The following is a 22151-nucleotide window of genomic DNA, read 5'->3' on the forward strand; positions in this document are numbered from 1 at the left end:
TCACTGATATATCTGAAGAAATTCTTCTCATTCCCTTTTTATGTTCCTAGCCAAGTTTAATTACAACTGAATTTTTGATTTCCTAACCTGATCCCTGGCTGCTTGGACAACTTTGTAGTACACCCATGTGGCCTATTCTTGCTTCCATTGCCTGTAGACTCTCTTTTTTGGCCCAAGTCCAGGAGCACTTTGTTCACCCATACCAGCCTCCTAGCACTACAGCAATGCAAAAGTTACCCAGAATTGCTTTGAAGTGTTGATAACAGAAAACAGTAAGTTTCAAGGAAACTTTCAGTTTAGGATCACTTTGACAATGTAGGAGTGTCTCCTAACTTGACCCGCATGGCCACATAGTGCAAGCAGCTGGCTGTGCACTAAGCTTTTCACTTTTAGGCCAAGACACTATCCCAATGGACATTTGGCCTCCTCAAAGGAAAACCAGCAAAGGCTTGCCATGTTCTCCATTTGTATTTAGTCAGACAATCAGTAGTGCCCATTTTTGTATGTGCTGTGAGTTCTCCAAGATTCTCCATGAAATTTGAGCAAGAGAGCTCAAAGAGCTTTCACAGCTGAGCACAGCAACCATCAGCCTGCAGTAAAAGCTCTGGACAGGGTGGACAGGGAAAACTGTAGAATGCTGAACCACTTCCTCAGCTGCTACCAGCAGCTTTCTTTCAAACTGCCATTATTAAATGCAATACTTACTAAGAACTGCAATTTTAAGAAGCACAACATGGCACAGCATATTTATCTTTTAGGAGCATGAAAACCTCCATAAAATTACATTGGGAATATAGAAATATCAGTGTACAGTCCTCACACTGCAAGGGGCCTTCAGGTTTAAAACTCCCTTTTTCAAGAAGTACGTTCTCTTGAGTCTGAGCCACAGAGAAAAACCAACTACTGCCTCAAACATCTTACACCATCCATTTCCCAAGGTAAAAAAATACCAGCTGAAAGCCTGCCTGTTACAGTCATTTAAAGTGTTCTGTTAAGCTACAGTCAGTTGCAGTGTTCACTTGTAACAGATATTAAACACAAAATGCGTTGCCCTGTGTTGTTCTTTATTCTCATGCACTTGCATGATGGTGGTTGGCAGAAGAGACCATACATTCCTGAGGGGTTTATGCTATCTGGGGATTTTTTTTTAAATTTATTTTTTTTTAAAATAAATGGAGTTATGTAACAACCCCCCCATGCACAGAAAATACAGTTAAAATGCACCCTGGTTGTTGCTTTTCATAAACGGTCTGGGTTGAGAGCGACTTCCAAAGGCCATCTAGTCCAACCCCGCTGCAGTCACCATAGTCAAGAGAATCACAGAATCACCAAGGTTGGAAGAGACCTCAAAGATCACCAAGTCCAACCTGTCACCACAGACCTCATGACTAAACCATGGCACCAAGTGCCACATCCAATCTCCTCTTGAACACCTCCAGGGATGGTGACTCCACCACCTCCCTGGGCAGCCCATGCCAATGACTAACAACTCTCTCAGTGAAGAACTTTCTCCTCACCTTGAGCCTAAACTTCCCCTGGCGCAGCTTGAGACTGTGTCCTCTTGTTCTGGTGCTGGTTGCGTGCGAGAAGAGACCAACCCCCTCCTGGCTACAGCCTCCTTTCAGGCAGTTGTAGAGAGCAATAAGGTCTCCCCTGAGCCTCCTCTTCTCCAGGCTAAACAATCCCAGCTCTCTCAGCCTCTTCTCATAGGGCTTGTGCTTGAGGCCTAATGCTATGTACAATCCCCCATTTGTATCCAACTTGACTTTGAGGTTCAATTAGTCAGTATTAAATATAGTTTGTGGTAAGCTAAAAGATTTTTGGTTTTAATAATCATTAAACTGTAACTGTTGTGGAAGCAACAGCAACTCTTCAGAAATGCCTCACTTGAGTATTTCACAGGCAAGGACACAGGTTGCTCCCTTGTGTTGCCCACAGTTCCAATGTTTTATTTTACTTTGCAGTTCTTCCCCTATGGAGATGCTTCAAAGTTTGCCCAGCATGCCTTCCGAACCTTTGATAAAAATGGAGATGGGACCATCGACTTCAGAGAGTTCATTTGTGCACTGTCCATCACCTCACGAGGCAGCTTTGAGCAAAAGCTAAACTGGGCCTTCAACATGTACGACTTGGATGGTGACGGTAAAATTACAAGAGTGGAAATGCTGGAAATTATAGAGGTAAGATCAACATGACACTCAAAAAGAACGTGTCTGAACATCAATAACATTTGGTTACATCTTCACATAACCCTTTAGAGTTCAGGCACAGAGGGTGCTGTACTTGTGGTGGTTTGAGCCTTATCTGGGGCTTAAAAGCTCAGATTGGGGCAAGGCTGAGAATCCCTCCCCCGCTTCCCCCCCTTCTCTTTCCCAATACAGAGAGAAAAAAAGGGAGGGGAGCAAATCCACCAAGAAATAATTTGGGTTCAGCTTGGGAGAGGCAAAGAATTTTTTTCTTTAAACAGTATATATATATATGTATTTATGTAACAATGACAGCCAGGGTTCACAAGGGTAAGGAACAAGGATGGATGGGAAAAGGAAAAGAAATATGAGATACAGAACCAGTCCTTTGCAAAGTGTGGAAGCAGCAGGGAGGACCACGTGGCAGGGAAGCAGCACGCCAGCAGCAGCTCTTTCATCCCCACAAAGCCGAAGGAAGAGAGAGGAATGGCTGCAATGTCCTCCCTTTTATACCCCTGCTGGACAAGGTGGGGGGCAGTGGAACAGACCAAATCAGTTTCCCAGGGGGGAAAAACACCCTCCAGGGAGGGCAAAAACTCTCACTAGCCCTCCCCCCAACTGTCTTCAGGATGGGCGTAGCCCACCAGAGTACTGTATCATTAAAAGTGTAGGTTACATTCACTCATGCCTTGGTGCTGCAAGCACACCAACATTTTAATAGATGTGAGCTTTGAGAACTGCAGAGTGGATGCATGAATATAGGCCTTTAAACATTCAGCACAGGAAAGGATTTACAAAGCCCATCTCGAAATCACTTGACACCCATGAAATTACTGGATTGTAGCTCAAGTAGTTGAATCCTTACTGGAGATTAACTTCCAATGATTACAGAAATTTACAGGGATAACCACACAGTAATTTTAAATGAGCTCTCACAGATGGGCTTTAAGATGACCACAGCATCTAACAGGAAGGATAAAGTTTATCGCCCTCCTCATCTGTCAGCGACTCACCACAGTAGTTAATACCAGATTTTGCTCACGTGTACACATAGAAACCTATTAAAAGGTGCTGGCTTCTAAAACAGATTCTTCACAATTTCTGTGAAATATTTTCAGTGGACTGAATAAAAGGCTGATCTGGAGAGCTGGTTATGAGAGTTTTTCACACTGTGAAACAGAATGCCAAAGAAATTATGTAAAATGCCATCACTTAAATACCTCTAAAAGAGTAAAACATATTCTTACTTAAGTACATGGACATCAGATTCTAAGAAAAATACCAAAATCCTTAGGGTCACAGGATGTTAAGGGTTGGATGGGACCTCTGGAGATCATCAAGTCCAATCCCCCTGCCAGAGCAGGGGGAATGCATCCAGATGGGTCTTGAAAGTCTCCAGAGAAGGAGACTCCACAGCCTCTCTGGGGAGCCTGTTCCAGTGCTCTGTGACGCTCACAGGGAAGAAGCTCCTCCTTCTGTTGAGGTGGAACCTCCTGTGCTGTAGTTTATATCCATCCTTAGGGAAACTGGCAATCATTTTAGCTCTGAGTATCTTTCCAGAAGATGTAATAAAAATTTTTAAAAATGAGGTTAATGAATTCATTGAATTTTCTCTTTGGTTTCTTTCCAAAGGCCATCTACAAAATGGTGGGCACTGTGATAATGATGAAAATGAACGAGGATGGTCTGACGCCTGAGCAACGGGTAGACAAGATCTTCAGTAAGATGGATAAGAACAAAGACGACCAGATCACACTGGATGAATTCAAAGAAGCTGCAAAGAGTGATCCTTCCATTGTATTACTCCTGCAGTGTGACATTCAAAAATGAGCTCGTGAACAACGCGTCATAGACTGCACAGAAGTTTAATGTTCCATTCAGTTTTGCAGCTATTTCCACACACACAAAAAATTGCTTGGACTACCTATAAATGGACTTGCTTCTTGTGTTTGAAACACTTGTGTGCATGAGAATGTCATTTGCTAAAGAATTTTAAAAGTATATATTATAAAAATAAACTGCCACAACGTGATGTGTGCAATGTCATTTCATAACAACCCTATTCCTCTGAAGCCTGTGCAGCAGTCCTGTGCTGCAGTGAATTATATTATTTATTGTTCATGTTTTACTGATGCTAGCTCTGTGTCTCCTAGAGTGAGTAATGTTAGTGACACTGAATTCCCATGGTAATGTTAACTGTTTATTATAAATCATGTCACCATTCTGCTGTAAAGTAGTACTGGACAGAGAGAGGGGAAGAGTTCCTCGGCTCTTTAGTCTGATCCACACGTGCTTGTATTGTCAGTGGATGTAAATGTACTTCATTTGCATGCCTTTTAGGTTTGCCTTAATTCTTACCTCATTTGCATCCCTTCAATCTGGAAAGAGCTATGTCAGAGGAATGCAGTATATATATAAAAAAAACCAACAAATCCTGCTAAAATGATCCCTTTAAATATACATATAAATATATATATATATAATGTTTAAAATATTGTTTTATTGGAAGTTTAAAGGTTTTATTGGAAGTGTATTGATCTTTGCCTGAATTTTCAAAAGCTTCCACAGAAGTTGCAATATATATGTCCCAAAATAAATTTATAACATTTGACCTTCTCCCCTAATTCTTATTTCATATCTGCAGCACAGTAACAGAAGACAAATAAAAATGTTCAGTCTCTACTTATCTGTCACTGTGCTACTGGGAAATACATACTTCGTTATGAAAGCATGAGGAAAAAACTTCTTGCACTCACTCATTAGCAGAGTCACAAGAATTACAACTGCTGGTTTCTTGCATTTGCCAACGGAGCAACCGTGTATCCTCCAAGATGCTAATGCTAAAAATCTCACAGTGTAGAGCTTACAGAGCTTTTTAAGTTAGCTGAAGATTAAATGTAGTTTGCTTGCTTGGCATGAACCTTGCCTTCAAATGTTCTTCCCCTCTTATGTAAGAATCTTTCCTCTTACCCTGTGACACTGAACAACCCTGGGTTTAACACATATTGTTTAAACCCCCAAATTTAATTGTTTAAACCCATTACTGATAAGTTAGCCATGAAGTGTGATGATTGAGAAGGCACAGTGAAGAGAACCCACCTTACTCCTCAATTCTTTGTGCATCAGTCAAGACAGTGGCAAGTAGAAGTTCTGCACAGCCCTGGGAACGCCCTGCACAAACTGCTGATAAAAATCTTTCCAACACATTTCCCCGTTGCTTTAAATAGTTGATTGCTTGCAGGATTAAAAGAGGGGGAAAAAAAAGGGAGTCTGAAATCTTACACTTGCATGTTTTCTATTTCTTCTTTATCTTATGAGGAAACGAGGCGGGACTCTTACAAGCTAAAAAGCGAACAATAAACCATGACACAAACCAAACCATTCTCTGTATTTTCAAATTTAAAAAGTGAAGCTTATCTTAAAACTGACAGGAAAGACAACAAGAAGTAGTTTTACACACTTTGCTAACAAATGTGGGAGGGGAGAGAATCAGTTGTTGCTACAACCCAGCCATCCTCGTATTGCAAGGTCTTTTGTTTCCCAAGCAGACAGCAAAAGGCAGACATTTCAAATACATTTTAAAGTCCCAGAATATTGCGTAGGCTACACAGAGACTACTCTGAGCAAATTAACAAGTGGTAAACTTTTGATTAGAACTTGAAGGACACATTTTTGGAACTGTTACATATTTCTGAAGATACGCCCGTTGTTTCCACGCGGGGTTATATTACTAGTTGTAGAGAGGAGAGTGAATATCCCAGGAATTTAAGGCTCATTCTACATTTCCCTGCACTTCAAATTTACGGAGATGGACAGGCTCAGTTTATTTTAATGCAGCATTAAGCAATGCATTGCCATCCAAAAATGGCCAGTAACTGAGTCACAAAATGTAACATCAGCACTGCAATTCTCTCTAGGTAGCTGCTATAGGGAACTCTGTATTCAAAGTACCGAGAAGAGAAGAGAATAGAATAGAATAGACTGGACTAGACGAGACCTTCAAGATCATCGCATCCAACCCATCATCCAACACCACCTAATCAACTAAACCATGCAACCAAGCACCCTATTATGTTTTTGAGACCTTAGTAGGATCACTACAAAAAATAAGTACATCCAAGCAAGCGCTTCAGTAACTGTTTATTCAGAACTAATCCTCTACCATGAAAAGAGTTGCTTACAATTCAGTCAGGCACATATTTTCATGAAGAACAGTGGTAGATTAAATACAATGTAGTGATTTGAACCAAAGACCAGAATTGTTGCCAGCTGCTCCAATATACCAAGTAAGTCTCCAGAAAACTTGGGAGAAAGCTGAAGTGTTAACTCAGTAGGACTGTGGTAATTTTCCTTAAGCTCCTTTCTCCACAAGTACTAAGGAAGTTAAATGCTTTTCTCTCAACCAAAAGCCTAGCTTTTTTGTAAGCACCCTCCTCAAAGATGGTAGGACTCTGCTGGCCCATTACCCTGGCTTTCAGAAGTAAACATCTGAAGCCTTTAAAAAGATCACTAGACTCATTTCCTACAGTCAGAATGCACCAGAACTGCAGCTGGCTTTCTCAATGCATTTCCTTCAATTCTTGTCTAGCTTCCATATTTTAGAGTTGAATACATGCTTCTGTAAAAACAACATTAAAGAACACAAAATACCGCACAGCAGCTAAAAACCCAGACTCAGCTATGGAGTTAAAACTTAGCACTACAATGAGCTTTTAGAGAGGAATTCCGACTTGGTAAATAACTGTAGAAACTGCAGAACTGTCCTCTGAAAAATATCAATGGCTTTTGTATCCCCATAACATAACCAAAAAACTATGTCTAATGGCTAAACTCTAGAAAGTGAGTTTTTGAAGAGCTCCAAACAATTTCAAGTTCCTGGAGAAAGGAAAATAGAAGAGGAAAAACGTTAATTCGGAGCAGTCTGAGAAATCTGGTTCTTCTTTCTCCTGCTTATCCCCAGTAAATGCTTGTATGAAGTAAAGCAAGTTTGTTTTAACTGTTCTAGTATAGTCTCAGGGCAGGGTGGGAGGAGGCAGGGACACCCAACAAAACACAGGCCTATAATGCTGTAGAAAAGTTGCTGTATTATTTCCCAAAGTTTCTGCTCTGCTTCACTCCTTTATATTGGAAGGACTTCTGTCGCTTCAGTTTGTTAGCGTGCAATGAGTATCTACAGACTTCATCTAAACCAAGAACTTAGGTTAATGGAATTAAGAATCTAAGTTGATAAAGCTGCATCTTGGTAGGTTTTGGAAGTTCATGTCCAAAGAAACTCGAAATTCTTCCCTACAAATTCCTTATGAAGAAATACAAGTGTTTGTCCTGCCCAGAGAATATACTGCAAATAAATAAATAAAATCAGAGCTAGGAAGAAATCAGCATTTTAAACTCAGTGCTAAGTGTGTAGAGACACTAAAACATTACCACAAGTACCAGTTCTCTCACATTTATTAAAATATTTTAAATTATAAAAATATATATTTCAGCTTTTCCAGAAAAGAAAAAAAAACCAAAACAACAACAACAAAAAACCAAACCAGAACAACTGATTAAAAGAAGGAAAAAAAATTACTAGTGGTAGTTGAAAACATTAACTGAACATGTGCTTAGTTTTGCTCTGTACATATACAATCATTCTTAGAAATAATTAAAAATAGTTTAAAAAATACAGGAATATCATCTTTTCCTGAGAGTATCTAACAAAAGATCCTTTTATCCAGCATCAGGAAGTAATAAACTTTACAGACATTACACATTTACCCTCGATATTACACCATATTCATACAGAGAGGTGATCAGTCATCTTCCTCTTGGTCATTGTTCCTCCGGAAATTCAGTGTTTTTTGGCCTCTTTCAGGGTCTTGCATTCGGAGGATTCGAATACGAGACGTTGAAGGCAAAGAACTAAAAAGAAAACGCGAAGCATTTAAATGGTGTTTCTTCTCCACACATTCTAGTATTTCCATTTCATCCTTTCCATTACATGTTTGCTTTTTTAGATCTCCACCTTTTTTCTTTGACAGTTTTAAAAAACACAGTATCACAGTATCACCAAGGTTGGAAGAGACCTCAAAGATCATCGAGTCCAACCTGTCACCACCGAGCTCAGGACTAGACCACGGCACCAAGTGCCACGTCCAATCCCCTCTTGAACACCTCCAGGGACGGTGACTCCACCACCTCCCTGGGCAGCCCATTCCAATGGCGAATGACTCCCTCAGTGAAGAACTTCCTCCGTGCTTCGAGCCTAAACTTCCCCTGGTGCAGCTTGAGATTGTGTCCCCTTGTTCTGGTACTGGCTGCTAGAGAGAAGAGACCAACCCCTTCCTGGCTACAACCACCTTTCAGGTAGCTGTAGACAGCAATGAGGTCTCCCCTGAGCCTCCTCTTCTCCAGGCTAAACAATCCCAGCTCCCTCAGCCTCTCCTCACAGGGCTTGTGCTCGAGGCCTCTCACCAGCCTTGTTGCCTTTCTCTGGACACATTCAAGTGTCTCAATGTCCTTCCTAAACTGAGGGGCCCAGAACTGGACACAAGTTACATGGACATGTACATGAACTGGACAACAATTACATGGGTTGAAGTTCTGGCTTCACTGAATGGATACTGGAGCCAAGCTTCAGGAAGAGCTTGAGGTGAAGCCAAACTAAGATTCCAGTTGTGTGATTTCTAGCAATGAAATTATCTTAATTACAGAAAGGGAACTTTTAAGAGAAACTCCAAAAGATATAATGATCAAATAGGGTTCATATTCAATCACTCACATCACGCTAAGAATCAGCAAGGTCACTAAACATACATTTTTATACAGGCTTCTCCACCAATTATTTCAAGTTATTTTTTTCTGAAGGTGCCTTGGGATTCTTGTTAAATTAAATGCTTGCTGAGCATGCAAATGTAACAAAACATAAGAAAACAAAGCTGCACTTTAATTATTGCACTTTTAAACAGTAACCATACAGAAAATTTCTATGCTTATTGAACAGAGTTTCAGAAATTCCCCACAAAGAATTTCCACTTCAATAACAAGAGAATACCGTTCCACTTCTTAGAGATTTTAGTAAAGGAAGGCAACAAAGAGTAAATCAGCTTCATTTTGAAGACTGTTAATTATCCTCTGCAGGCCTCACTGATTACATTGCACTCCATCTAATGACAAACATCTTGAAATTACCGTAGTATTAATAGGAAAAATTGAGAAATGCAAAGTCTTCTGCTAATTTTGGGAGGGGAGAGTGAGATAAAGGGCTAGAGGCTACCAGAAGCCTACTTTACGTAATAAAACCTTTCAAACAGCTGTTCTACTTAATACAAACTGATTCAAACCCCACTGAACTACCATATTAACAAGCATTGTAAGGCAGAGTGCAAAACATTTCTAAAGCCATCAGCAATGAACTGCTTAATTGCTGTTCCACTGCTACAAAGAGCAAAAGTTCTTTCTCCTCGCCTCGCATTTGATTTTTTCCAAATTATACTCCTTGAAATAGAACTTCCTTGTAATGCTTGTACCAGGAAATAAAACTCAATAGTATTACCTCATGCTCTGTGGGGTAAGCAAAATGAACTGTCGATGCTGCTGAGTGTCAGCCACCTTTAGAATCATATCCATTGCAATTCTTCTGTTAACCATGTCCTAAAGACAAAAGATTTATCAGGTAGCAATACTGACCGTGTAGTTCACTGGTGTATTATTGTACAATTTAGGACAAAAGCTTGGGAATAAATTCATTAGAAAATAACTTACTAAGAACACCCTACCATAACTAATTAATGTATGCTAAAACTTGGTAAAGGAAAGCTTAATAAAAATGAAGCTGGAGAAACATTAGCGTCAAAATCTGAAAGCTACAAATTATAGTCTGGGAAATTCTTAAACTCTAAACTTTAGTATACATGGACAACAGAAAGTTACTATCAGAACAACCACATACTCCTCACAGATTTTCTATCAGCTTTGATATTCACATCATACTTCTTACATTAATGGTATGCTGAGACGAAATGTACTTTAGTAATGATTCCTATAAAATCCTGCCTCAAAATGATCTGAAACAATTGAAGGACTTTCATGAAACCTAAGACATAATGCATCTTGGGTTTAATATAAAAACTGTTGTTGTTATTATTATTACTATTTTGAATACAACCTCATGCATTATGCTTACTGAAAAAGAGGTATAACGGGATGCTATTATTAGCAGGGGTTAAAGGAAGCTCTGCCTTTATACATTGTTGCACACCAAACCAGGTATCTCCTTCTCAAATAAGCTAATGGGGCCCTCTTGTGTTGGGTCTCCAGGATTACACCAAAACTACATACAGAATGTACCAAGTTTTGTATTTACTGGCACAGCACTGGAAGGGTAACATGTGGAATTATTTAAGGAATAGATGACACAGAAATTCTCTGCAGAGCCCACAGTTCTGAGTACCCTCCCTCTTCTGGGCAGATGGACACAATTCCGCACAAGTAACCCGTAAAAGAGGACCTAAGCTTTGAAGTTGCCTAAAAAATGACAGTATGACCACTTTAGGTGCATACCTTTCCTTTTGAAATTTCTTAAATACAAAGTATATTATCTTTTTATCCCCCCTCCAGGTCTGTGCTTTCCAGTGAATGTATCACTGATGGGAAGGGCAAAATGAAATAATCCAGTATCATCAGCTCTGTCTCACAGAACAAAGTATTTTCTCAAACCATACCATATTGCATATACTAATAAGGAAATCAAATTAAAATGTATTTTAAAATTGGTTAGTTGCCTATCCAGGGAAGTTGTAGAAAAAGATGAGGTTTATCAGTTTCAGATGGGATTAGTATTTATTGTTCTGCACTTCAGCATCCTGGAAAGGTGAAATATAAAACAAGTTTCAGAGTCACAAGAGTGAGCTCAATTGTTACTCTTGCTCTGAAAAAAAACCCACATTGATCTCAAAACTGATAGAAACCAAACTACATGCTGAGCCCTGAACCGTCACAACAATATGCACAGGCAACCTCTAACAAGCACAATTGCTTGCAAAACTATTAAAAAGTTGTACTGTATTATTTTTGAGCTGAGCTAAGCTAAGGTTTAAGCATGTAAAATAACAGATGCTCACAGCCCTGGGTTCCAACTCCAGGAACAGAAGAAGCCTCAAAAATTACTAAGCAAAATTATCAAAATACCTAACAAAAGACAAAGTTTGTTTTGGAGGATTTGGGTTTGGGGTTTGAGAGGAGGGGTTATTTATTTAGCATTGACTATTAACTGCAATGCTTTAAAATCTAACCAAATGCAAATAACCACCCAACTCTTTCACCAATTTATACAGGTAAGAATGGCAAATACAGTTTAAGTTTAAACTATACCATGTAGACATCAAATTCATCCAAACATCTGAAAGGAGATTCAGTAACAGACCACAGAGAAAGAATGAAACAAACTGTCGAGAAGGAACGTTCACCTCCTGATAAGGATCTCACATCATTAAGGACAGCTTTATCTTCCTCTCGAGGCTGAACCTTGAAATAAAAACATCAGAGCACATTTTAAGCCCAAGACTTAGGAACAGAAGAATAATTATTACAGCAAGCACATTACACCTGAACAGACAGAAATCACGTGAGCGCAATTGATGCACTTCACTGCCACTGAGATTCTGGAATGAGATGACTCTTAACCATTAAATAACAGATTTCAAGAAGCACTGCAAGTTTCTCCATCACAGTAACATACATTGAACAGACTGAATGACTCTACCAGTGCTTTTGTACTCAATTCTTTATTAAATGGTTTTCAGTAGCTAGTAAAATTAAATGTCAGCCAGCGTAGTTCACAATTCATTCTACGGTTTCCAACACATGTTCTAGCAGCTAATATTAAAAAAAAAAATATCTAATTCATTACATATTATGATATTTTAAGTAATATAAATTAACTTACAGTTATTGAAAGTGTCTCATTCTTGTGATCAAAAAGTATTTGTCCAGAGCAAGCTCGAGTACGTAATAAATGCTCAAAGTAGATTTTGCATCGTAAAGAAAGGAGCCTTAAATGAGTTAAATCAAGTAAACAAGCCAACATTAGAAAGTAAGTTTAAAGATACATGAAAAAGTGACAACAGAGTATTTTTGATTGTTTTGTTTTTAATCAACAGTTGCATATCAAGGAATCCCAGAATGTTAAGGGTTGGAAAGGACCTTGAAAGATCATCTGGTCCAACCCCCCTGCCAGAGTAGGATCACCTATACCAGATCACACAGGGATGCATCCAGGCACGTTTTGAATGTCTCCAGAGGGAGACTCCACAACCCCCCTGGGTGGCCTGTTCCATCATAAACTTAAATATTTAAGCCCTGCTGCATTAATCACATTTCCCCAAATCAATTTCACTCTTGAGCAGGTGACATATTGGACAGAACCACTGACACAAACTGCTAAGATAATAAATCCAGATACACAGGCTTTGTATTTTCTAATAGTCTGTTCTAACAGACTGCAAGCATTTTACACCACTCTTCCACTATTTCAACAGAAAACAACCACAGTCCCTTTCTTTCCTATCCAATATTAGGACTATACAGTAAGGATAGTAAAGATTTTACACAGACTTTCCTGGAGTCCACAAATTAAACAGTGTTGACTATTAGTTTCTCCCCTGCATCCCCTTCACACCCAATTCCAGCATACAATTCCCAATAGACAATACCTCACAGTTCCTTCAAGAACTATGGTTGGTTAATAAATCTTAAGGTGGGATTCATACTCAAATTTGGGCACTAGAAAAAAGATCCCATTTGACATATATCAGCACCATAAGGCAAGCATCATATTCTGCAGGTAAATCTTAACCTAACTACTATTTCTGTACCTGCCCCTAAAAAGGCTGAGATGCTCCTGACCATTACTCTTTGTCATGATCATACTGGCATCCCTCTCCAAAAAGCAGGGTCAACACAACTATCCCTCAATTTCTGCTAAAGGGAATGATAAATTATAAAGGACTGCGCTGGGACACACACCATCAGTCCTTTCAAATGCCATCTGTGATAGGTAAAGGATGCTAAGGGGCTGAAGCACAAAAGGAGTAGTGTGTTCGTGGTATGGATGCTCTACAAGAGTGAAAACTATCAAACTGCAGAAACTGAACAAAGATCCTCAAGTTTTTCAGCACAGAGAAGAGGAAAAAGTGTTTGACCCACAATAAAAACAGGTGAGCACAGCATCACTAATTGCATTCAAGGAAAATGAATGACAGTCCAGATGATTTCAATGCCAGTATGTTGCTGGTGTTTTACTGGCCAAAACTAGCACTGAAGTGGAAGCAGAGTGCCTTGGATTAAGTCATCATGGTGGAGGCCTTTGGTGTGGGTTAAAAAAAACCCAAAAGAACAAGCCTCCACTGACTACATTACTTCTCCATCTGTCAGTCCAGGATGCTTCAGTACCGGATCTGGGATTAAGATTGTGTTAGAAAAATTGCTGTGAATACCACCTTAAAGATCTTGTTCTCACAGGTCTGTCCCATAAATTTCACCCAGGAATATGAGTACATGCTTACATAGACACGTTAAGTTTATCTGAAAAATGAAATCACAGTAGAATTAACTCACCTCAAAAACTGCTTATATATTTTGAATCTCTGTGACATTATTTCATCCAGCAGACTAATAAATCTCTTTAAATGCTTTACTTTACTGCTTGCATCCTTGTACCTTTGCTTTGCATCATGAAATTGCCTGTTTTAGTTAAGAGAAAGTTGAGAATTAACATGCATTACAATAAAATCGAGCTATTGCTGTAAATGCTGAAAATCACTTTGATACAACATTCTTTGTGAGGATTTACATTCAAGCTAGATATACTTGATGAGTCAAGTAAATCACTATTCACAAATGAAAATTGGCCAAAAATTAAATTTTACTTCTAGTTTTAGTTCTTTCAGAAGGGACCTCTTACATCAAGAACTATCTATGATGGAGTTCCCCATGCTCAAAAATATCCAAGGAAAGCAGTTCCTTGAGATACACCAAGGTCAAAACCTCAAGTAATGGCCTAATTTCTGAATTAATTATTCAAACTAGAAGTATGCTTAATGCTCATTGCATCTTATGAGAAGAAGTTATGGCCACACCATGTAGTCACATGGGATACCTCTAAACACCAAGGGTATTTGATCATTGGTAATTTCGTAACAGTACAGAAACGTTTAAAATCACTGGAGGATATTTCAACACTCCTACACCTGTTCAGTCCTGGCTGACTGAGCAATCAGCACAGTATGTTTCCACACCTCTGCTGATGGTTTAAGCACTAGAAACGCATGTAAATGCATTGTGAGTCAATAATAAAACTCTTCTTTCCCTTATCTTTTTCATCTCATTTGAACTACTTTAGACATTAAAAGATGCCTTACTGTATTATTTCGTCTCTGTTTCCATGGCGATCGCTTTCTGAATTTATCCTCTCTCTCAAACGGTTCATTTCTGCATCGAGACTCTTAACAGTCCTGCTGACCTCTATGCGCTCCGGGTAGATTTGCCTCGCTTGCGCCATTTTTCCCTAAAGTAACATTGACAACTCAATTAGTGGTTTCTTTTTTAACATTTTGTTTAGCCCTTGCAACAAATCTTTTGTGCTATGGAAAAAAACAAGGTCCCTGAGCAAGAACAATGGTTTTGTATCGTTCTTTGGGTACTCATCACATGAAATCTAGTTATAATTCACAATTTCAGAGTTAGTTAACAAAACTTCATTAGATAAGTCTTCAAAAGATCAGGTATGAGGTCTGTACAAGCAAAAACCTAGCATCAAGAAACTAAACAGTATTACCCAATTTAACTGACAGCATGAATTAAGTCCCTTTAATCTTTTCATTGAAAAACACAAAAGAAATAGTCCTAAACAGATGACTCCTAATTCACCTGTCAAGATAGAAAAGTTCCTCTGCCACATAAAAAGAAGCCTTGATGAATACACACAAAATTATTTTTTAATTGCTTTAGACAGCTTAGGATCATAGCTGAGACAATACTCAGTGCAGCTAAGTATTAATATGGTCTCTACATTGTACAAGTGGAATGAGTCATTATTAAATATTAGAAGGATCATGACCATCTGACTTCAATGAAGAAAAAAAACCCACACCTACCTCTAATTCTTTTTCTCTGGCAGCTAATAATTCTTTGTGTCTTTTTACACAGGCTAAGTGTTCTTTTTGTTTGCTTTGATAGTGCTGCAAACAACGTTTACTGTTTTCCACTTCTGAGTCAGCTTGATTTAATTCATCCTGTTTGGAATAAATCAATGTGTGAGCTGTTTGGGGTAGAATCCTAAGCACCTTTTACTTTCTTATCACAGGGAATTATGTTGGCTTTAACATGGTCTAATTTATTTTGTTTTCAGTAAGACTACTCCTAAAGTCCAGAAGCTTTAACAGCTGTTTATCAGAAAGGTTATACACAATTCTGACAAGGGCATTAAAAATACTTGCAAAACTTATTAGCAAGTACATCTTGAGAGGATGTTTTAATCTTTGGGAAAAAGCTTTCCTTTCTCCTAAAACTCCATTTATTTTTTATACCACATTCTAGCAATAACTTCTAATGTCAGCGTGAAATCAGCAAGAACTCTATTTGTGTGTGAAAATTCAGTGTCCTGTTATACCTATTACATAGATTACAGCAACTTTTATACACCACATAAGTGTTGATACAGTTGGAGCAGTATCACAGCTTTCCAGAGAAATAAAGAGGTATACAATTTTCTTCTTCAACCCTGCCTACACTTAAAACAGTATCATCTTCAAAACGTTGCCAAGCCTGTTTCTTGACATGCTTTAGATGGAATGCTCCATTTCCATGTTCACAGGTGGACTTTGTATGTTTCAGGAAAGAGCATCCTCTCTTGTCCTGTCTCCCTTTAACCTTATTCCCCTTACCACACAACAAGAACAAACTAAAAACACAGTATGAAATTTTTACTACCTTAATTGGACCAGCAATTTCTTCTACTTGGTGGATTTTTTCTTTCATTTCTTCCAACTTATTTTCAGCTATGCGGAGAATATTTTTCAGTTCTTCCATTTTTCTGCTTTGTTGTTGCATGTCATTTTGTACACACTCCATCTTAACTTTATTTTCTTGAGCCTCATCCTCCTGTCAAAATACATTAAAATGAAGAATAAAAGGAGATCTATATTTGCACATTACTGTACAAGATTTTTATTTTATCACTATCAGGGTACAAGATTACAAGTGCTCGGTAACTCTAATAAGAATACAAGCAGCTCAGTGGAATTCTCACTAAAGCCCAAAATAGAACTGACAGATCTCATAGAAGACCATGAAATCAAATTGCAAAAAAGTGGAATTTCCTAATTAACTGACTGAAAATTAAGGAGACTTTATTTGGGAGCTGTGATGAAAAGACTAAAACACTGGGATTTTGTGAAGACTTTGCATAGCTGGGAAAAATATGTAAATTAAAGCTTTTTCATGATCAAACATTCGTAATCAAAGTAGCAATGAAAGACAAATATCAAGTCAGAGAACAGCAATTTATCCATAGTAGTGGTCAGCAAGTGCAGACAAAAAAAAAAAAAAAAATTCAAAAAACTGTCAGGGGTTGAGTCAAATCTGATGATGGTTATTCAACACCATACTGATATCATGCCAGCTTTAAAAAATCATAGTTCTGGCTGGAGCAAAGTATCATAGGGCATGAAGTTCAGACTGTAACATGAGAGGCTTCCTGTTTCTGGTTGTTGCTTCTGGTTTCCAGGTTTGGGATGTTGATCTTTTCCAGCTGGCTGCTGTGTACTTGGGTGGAAGTGTTGTCAGTGGCTTCTACTGCTGCTTCTGCTTTTGCTAAAGTAACTGTGCAGTGTACCACCTCAGTAAACCCCTTATCTTAACCTAGCCTTTAGTTTCCAGTTACTTAGCCTCCCACCTGTGTGTGAGTGTGGGGCTTGTGACAGCAGGCTGTGTTAATACAGGATAAAAAGGAATAAGGAAATACCTAGCCACCGGTTTAACAAGACCATGACTAGAAGGCAATGGTAAAAATGTTGTTGAAAAATAAGTGCCCAGTAATAATTAAACAGTAAGATATTCTCCTACAAATAGGCAATAGACTGTATTTCCATCTCACCATGAGGAAAAAGGACTTTTTTAAAAAACAACAGAACTAGATTAGCTGGAAAAGAAAAACTCTACAAGGCCTTACAGAATCAATACTGATGCTTTGCTTTGAATGAATTGTGAAATGTTTACTTACATCCACGTGTGCACACAAAGAACAGATTACTGAGAAAGTATGAGCTTGTGCCAATAGCAGAAGTGAAAAAAGAGATTAAAAAAAAAATTCATTCTAGACAACTCAGCCTCTCACTGATCCCAGATAAAACAGTGGGGAACTGAAATCAACTCTAATCAGGATTATTGTTAATCTATCACCATCACTCTTAGAATTTAAATCTTGGCCACTTGTACAGTAGCTTAATACAGAGTAACAGTTGAAATTCATGGCCACCAACACACAAATCACAACAAGTTATCAAACATGCTTTTCTGTTAACTACTATGCATACATTTTAGGAACACACAAAGAAAAAACTTTGGAGGAGCCATCATATTACCATGATCCCTCTCTAGGGTGATTTATGCATTTTGAAACTTTAGCATGGTGAAGCTACAGCAGAACAAGAAACAGAGACAGAGTGGCAGCACTGTGACATTAATTATGCTCCAGAGTGGCCTTTACCTATGCTTTGATGATGCCATGTCTGACCTCCTAACCTACGGCGTTGCTTCTCCCAGAGTTTTACAGCATTGCAGGTTTGGAACAAAGAAAGAAAACGCAAGAAATCTCCCTTTATAACACCACCATAAATCTGCAGTGCTACTGGTTTAAGAAAAGGATAGAAGGGAAACAAGTGGGGTGCGGTGGGAATCAAAGAACAAAAAGGAAAAAAGACACCAAAAATAAATCAAATCATGCCATTGACAGAACTGTAAAAATATTCTGTGAAGTGTTAGATTCTTCACTGTTTAGCCAACTTGTACACCAGTTGAAAAATAACTTCAAAACACTGCCAACATTAAATGACAGTATTCCATAGCCTTATTAGACATAGTTTGGTAATGTATTTTTACCAGTACACGGATGTCCACTGAATGGTGTTCTTCCATATTTTCAAGATCTGCTATTTCTGCATTTGTTGTTCGTATTTTTACCTGAAAACAAAAAGGAAAGAAGTGTTCTTAAGCTTATCTAAATAGAAGACAGAAAGCAAGGTATTTGGTCTTTTAGTTTCATTAGTGCCTACAAAAAACAGAACTCTTCCAACTTATCCCTTTTTGTAAAACTTATTCTGAAAGCCACATGCATTTTAAATCAAGTTATTAATGTATTTCCATTCAACATGACAACAGATTTAAACATTTTTCACTCAAATGTTTATCTTCAGCAATTTGAGACCCTGTGCCAGTTTTTTTTGCTGCTGCTTCTTTGTAATTTACTGAATATAACCTTAACTAGTATGCGTTGGTCTCTTCTCTTAAGCCACTAGCACCACAACAAGATGGAACAGTCTCAAGCTGCACCAGGGGAAGTTTAGGCTGGAGGTGAGGAGAAAGTTCTTCACCGAGAGAGTCATTCGCCATTGGAATGGGCTGCCCAGGGAAGTGGTGGAGTCACTGTCCCTGGAGGGGTTCAAGAGGGGATTGGGCATGGCACTTGGTGCCATGGTTTAGTCATGAGGTCTGTGGTGACAGGTTGGACTCGATGATCTTTGAGGTCTCTTCCAACCTTGGTGATACTGTGATACTGTGTGTTGTCTTATACTGACTAACTGTAATATCATTGGCCACCATATCTTACCTAGAAGTACTGGAAAACAAAGAAGAAAGACTATTAGCTGTAAAGTGGTTTATAAAGAAATTAAAATTAAGCAAACAAAGGTGAAATATTCAATACATTAAAAGGAGTTGAGAATATAAATCAAAAGCATGAAACAAAACACAATTGGTGGAGCGAAGATGTAAGGCTCAATCAAATAAAGGAGAGGGAAACAGGGAAGAGCAGAGTATCAAATATTGCAACAACTTCCTATTTGTGTCATAAAAAAGCAGTAGAAATTAGCAAGACTTAGCACAAAGGAAAAAAAGAAACAACAGCATGTGTGAGTACTGATGTGGCCTCCATTGTTCTGTCCTAAACAATGAAAGTACATAACAATAAAAAAGAATAAACATTGAAAACTGTTATCCACTCAAAATACACTGCAGAAGTCAAAATGAAATAAGGGAAGACTTACTAATTTCCAAAAACTCCCACTATACCTATTTTTACCTGTAGTTCTTTCTGGCGGCGGCGGTGACTCTGAAGATGACCTTCATTCTGCCTAATTTCAGTTTCGATGGAGTTTACACGTTGTTGAGATGCTGCCAGCTGCGCCCTTTTAGTTTCAATTTCTTTCTCCAAGTGACTTTTTAAACAGAGTGATATTGAGATGCATTACACAGCTATTATTTATTACACACAGAAATACACAAAAATTAAATGCATGAAAGACAAATGCACTCACCTAAAAAAAAGTATGTTATATGAATTGGATGATTTTAACAATCAATGAACACCAAAACTCTACATCAGAACTCGTATGTAATAACCAGCAATTCAATGCTTGATGATCCTAGTTCAATGCCTAGTCAATGAACCAGGCATGTAGCTTGAACTATCCGTATAACCTGTTAGCAATTTTCACAAACAGGCCAAACCTTTGAACTAAATATCAATGTTATTTCTAAAAAAATACTACTGGCATCTTGAAAGAAAAAAAGTAAAATACTTTGACTGGGGAAAGACACTTCCAATCAGAGAGAAGACACATTAACAGAGATGTGAAAAATATAGTCTCTCTCATACATTTCCTTCTAGAAAGGTGCTCATGTCCAGAGATTTCCATAATTAGTTTTTCACTTTGTGGCAAAACTATTTGAAATGCAAAAAACACCCAAACTATTGGTTTTGATATTGATAGCATCCTTCACCCCTACAAAAGAAAGGAGATCTTTACTAATAGCATAATAATTAAAAAAACCCCAAACATTTAATCCAAATTTTGTTATAGATACCTGAAATGAACTGATTAAGTCTGATCCCACATTCAGTGTTTAATAAATCACATATACTGTTCAAGATACATGTGCCATCGCTTTAGGCTGAGTTCTGACCAGAAAAGGAGGTAAGAAGATATTTTGCCTTTTTTACTGGTCTGCATCATTCTCCCATAGCAATATCAGTAAGAAAATGCCTTTGCCACTTTGAAAATTAAGATAAACTTTGAGTGAAATTCTGTGGGGACTGGAAATAGCAATTTCTAAGTTCCCTTTAAGAGGTAAGACAAAACAAAGAAGAGTTGTATTTTGGGACCCGAAACTGGGATGAAATGTTTCTGGTGTCTGTCTGAAAGAAGCAACTGTCCTGTTTGTGTCTTGACCTTGTAAGATCAGTGGAAAGAAATGTACGTTTGTTATTTTACTGTAGCTGCAAGACTTGTTACCTTTACCCACGTATTATGCCAGTTGTGTTAGAATGAGCTAATTGGTACAGCTCTGGGCTTTGTATCTTTTATGTGTTATATCACCCATTTTCAGGCAGGTGTAAAAGGACCCTCAGATGCTATAATAAGTGTCTTCAATTATCATATTGGAGTCTGTGACCAATTCTGATGTGACAAAGTTCATTACATACATGGGTTTACAGAAATATTTTTTCTATAGTCCATTCAGTCTATGCTACCATCTATTAATACTAAAATTAAAATATTTACTTAATATGTCTGTAATATAAATGAAGCTTTAAAATAAAATTAATCTACTGTTACAAATTCACTTGGTGCAGTTCATATTTGTAAACTTTAAACTGTGTTTAGCTTTTTAAGCTACCATTCTGAAAGTAATGAGAAGGAAAAAAAACCTACAAAATAAAAGGAGGGGGCAGGGTGAGATAGGGAAGTCAAGTTTAATCAGAAACACTTATTATGTGTGAAGTCAAAAGCCTAAGCAAATACAGATGAACTCAGCAGCATGTCTCAGCATAACTTTGGTTTGAATCACCAGGCTTCCTTTGCAGTAAACTATGATACCACTGTTCAGGTATTAGACTTTTAAAGAAACAGTTTTGATTAACACTCTTTTTCAGCAAGTATGAAATGAGAAAGAAGGTAGCTACACTTCCTGGACTATTCAGCCCAGCAAATCCCTGCCAGTTGGGCAAGATTTACATGCCCCAAGCTCAAAAAGATCAAGGTACAACTCAGGTTTGTACCTATTGCAGAAAAGCACTGAGATAAATGCTTTCCAGAATTCTCAGAAAGGAAGTGGAAATCTCTAAAGAAAAGGGAGAGATTGGAGAGCAGAGTACATGCACCAAGTGCATACTTTGCAAATACAGCACCACAAAATACTAACCTTATTTCTGCTTCAAGATCTTGGCTTAGAAACTTGGGTCTGAGGTAATTAGAAGAATAATACCGTCTTTCAAAGACTTGATCACCTTCAGCAGTGAACGCTTCTTTACAGTTTTTGGGGGGCCGATTGTGCTGCATTACTTCACGGGCTTTATGGCTACTCTGAAAAACACAATGGCTTTAGCATACCAACAGAAAAGCAACCATAACTAGAGATATCAATTTATAATTTGTCTAAAAGTTCTCATCCAGAAATTATTTCAATTCCTAACAAAAGCTAAGGAATACAGTAATGCAAGAATGTGAAAAAAACATCACAAATCTGCTTTTCTTATTCAACTACGACTAAATTTATTTTCTCAGAAGCCCACACATTTAGCTTAGCTGCCCATTTCTTTTATTCCATCACAAATTCATCTGCATTCTAAGTTTTGTAGTCTGATCAGTCCCTTATAATTTGCCGTAAGAGAGAAAAAAAATTTAAGAAACAACAACAACAACTACA

At 38.1% G+C, this 22151-nt stretch overlaps 2 protein-coding genes across 8 annotated transcripts in view; one reads left to right on the forward strand and one right to left on the reverse strand.

The window, feature by feature from the left end:
• Positions 1-4599, forward strand: part of VSNL1 (visinin like 1) — an 89168-nt gene extending 84569 nt beyond the window's left edge. For all 7 annotated transcript variants that reach the window (XM_054179876.1, XM_054179875.1, XM_054179879.1 and 4 more), the window contains 2 exons: positions 1965-2180; positions 3819-4599. In XM_054179876.1, coding sequence (XP_054035851.1) covers positions 1965-2180; positions 3819-4016 — 414 coding nt within the window. In that variant the 3' untranslated portion in view covers positions 4017-4599. The remainder of the gene's footprint in view (positions 1-1964; positions 2181-3818) is intronic.
• A 3153-nt stretch (positions 4600-7752) lies between these two features.
• The window catches only part of SMC6 (structural maintenance of chromosomes 6), a 35086-nt gene continuing 20687 nt past the window's right edge, over positions 7753-22151 (reverse strand). Inside the window, exons 18-28 of the mRNA XM_054179880.1 lie at positions 21648-21808; positions 19525-19660; positions 18327-18407; positions 16158-16328; positions 15323-15460; positions 14588-14733; positions 13785-13910; positions 12115-12220; positions 11541-11693; positions 9724-9821; positions 7753-8090 (exon numbers count right to left, since the gene is read on the reverse strand). Of these exons, the coding sequence (XP_054035855.1) occupies positions 7982-8090; positions 9724-9821; positions 11541-11693; positions 12115-12220; positions 13785-13910; positions 14588-14733; positions 15323-15460; positions 16158-16328; positions 18327-18407; positions 19525-19660; positions 21648-21808 (1425 nt within the window). The 3' untranslated portion in view covers positions 7753-7981. The remainder of the gene's footprint in view (positions 8091-9723; positions 9822-11540; positions 11694-12114; positions 12221-13784; positions 13911-14587; positions 14734-15322; positions 15461-16157; positions 16329-18326; positions 18408-19524; positions 19661-21647; positions 21809-22151) is intronic.

This window comes from Dryobates pubescens, chromosome 3 (assembly GCF_014839835.1).
Source record: "Dryobates pubescens isolate bDryPub1 chromosome 3, bDryPub1.pri, whole genome shotgun sequence".
NCBI classification, from domain to species: Eukaryota; Metazoa; Chordata; class Aves; order Piciformes; family Picidae; genus Dryobates; species Dryobates pubescens.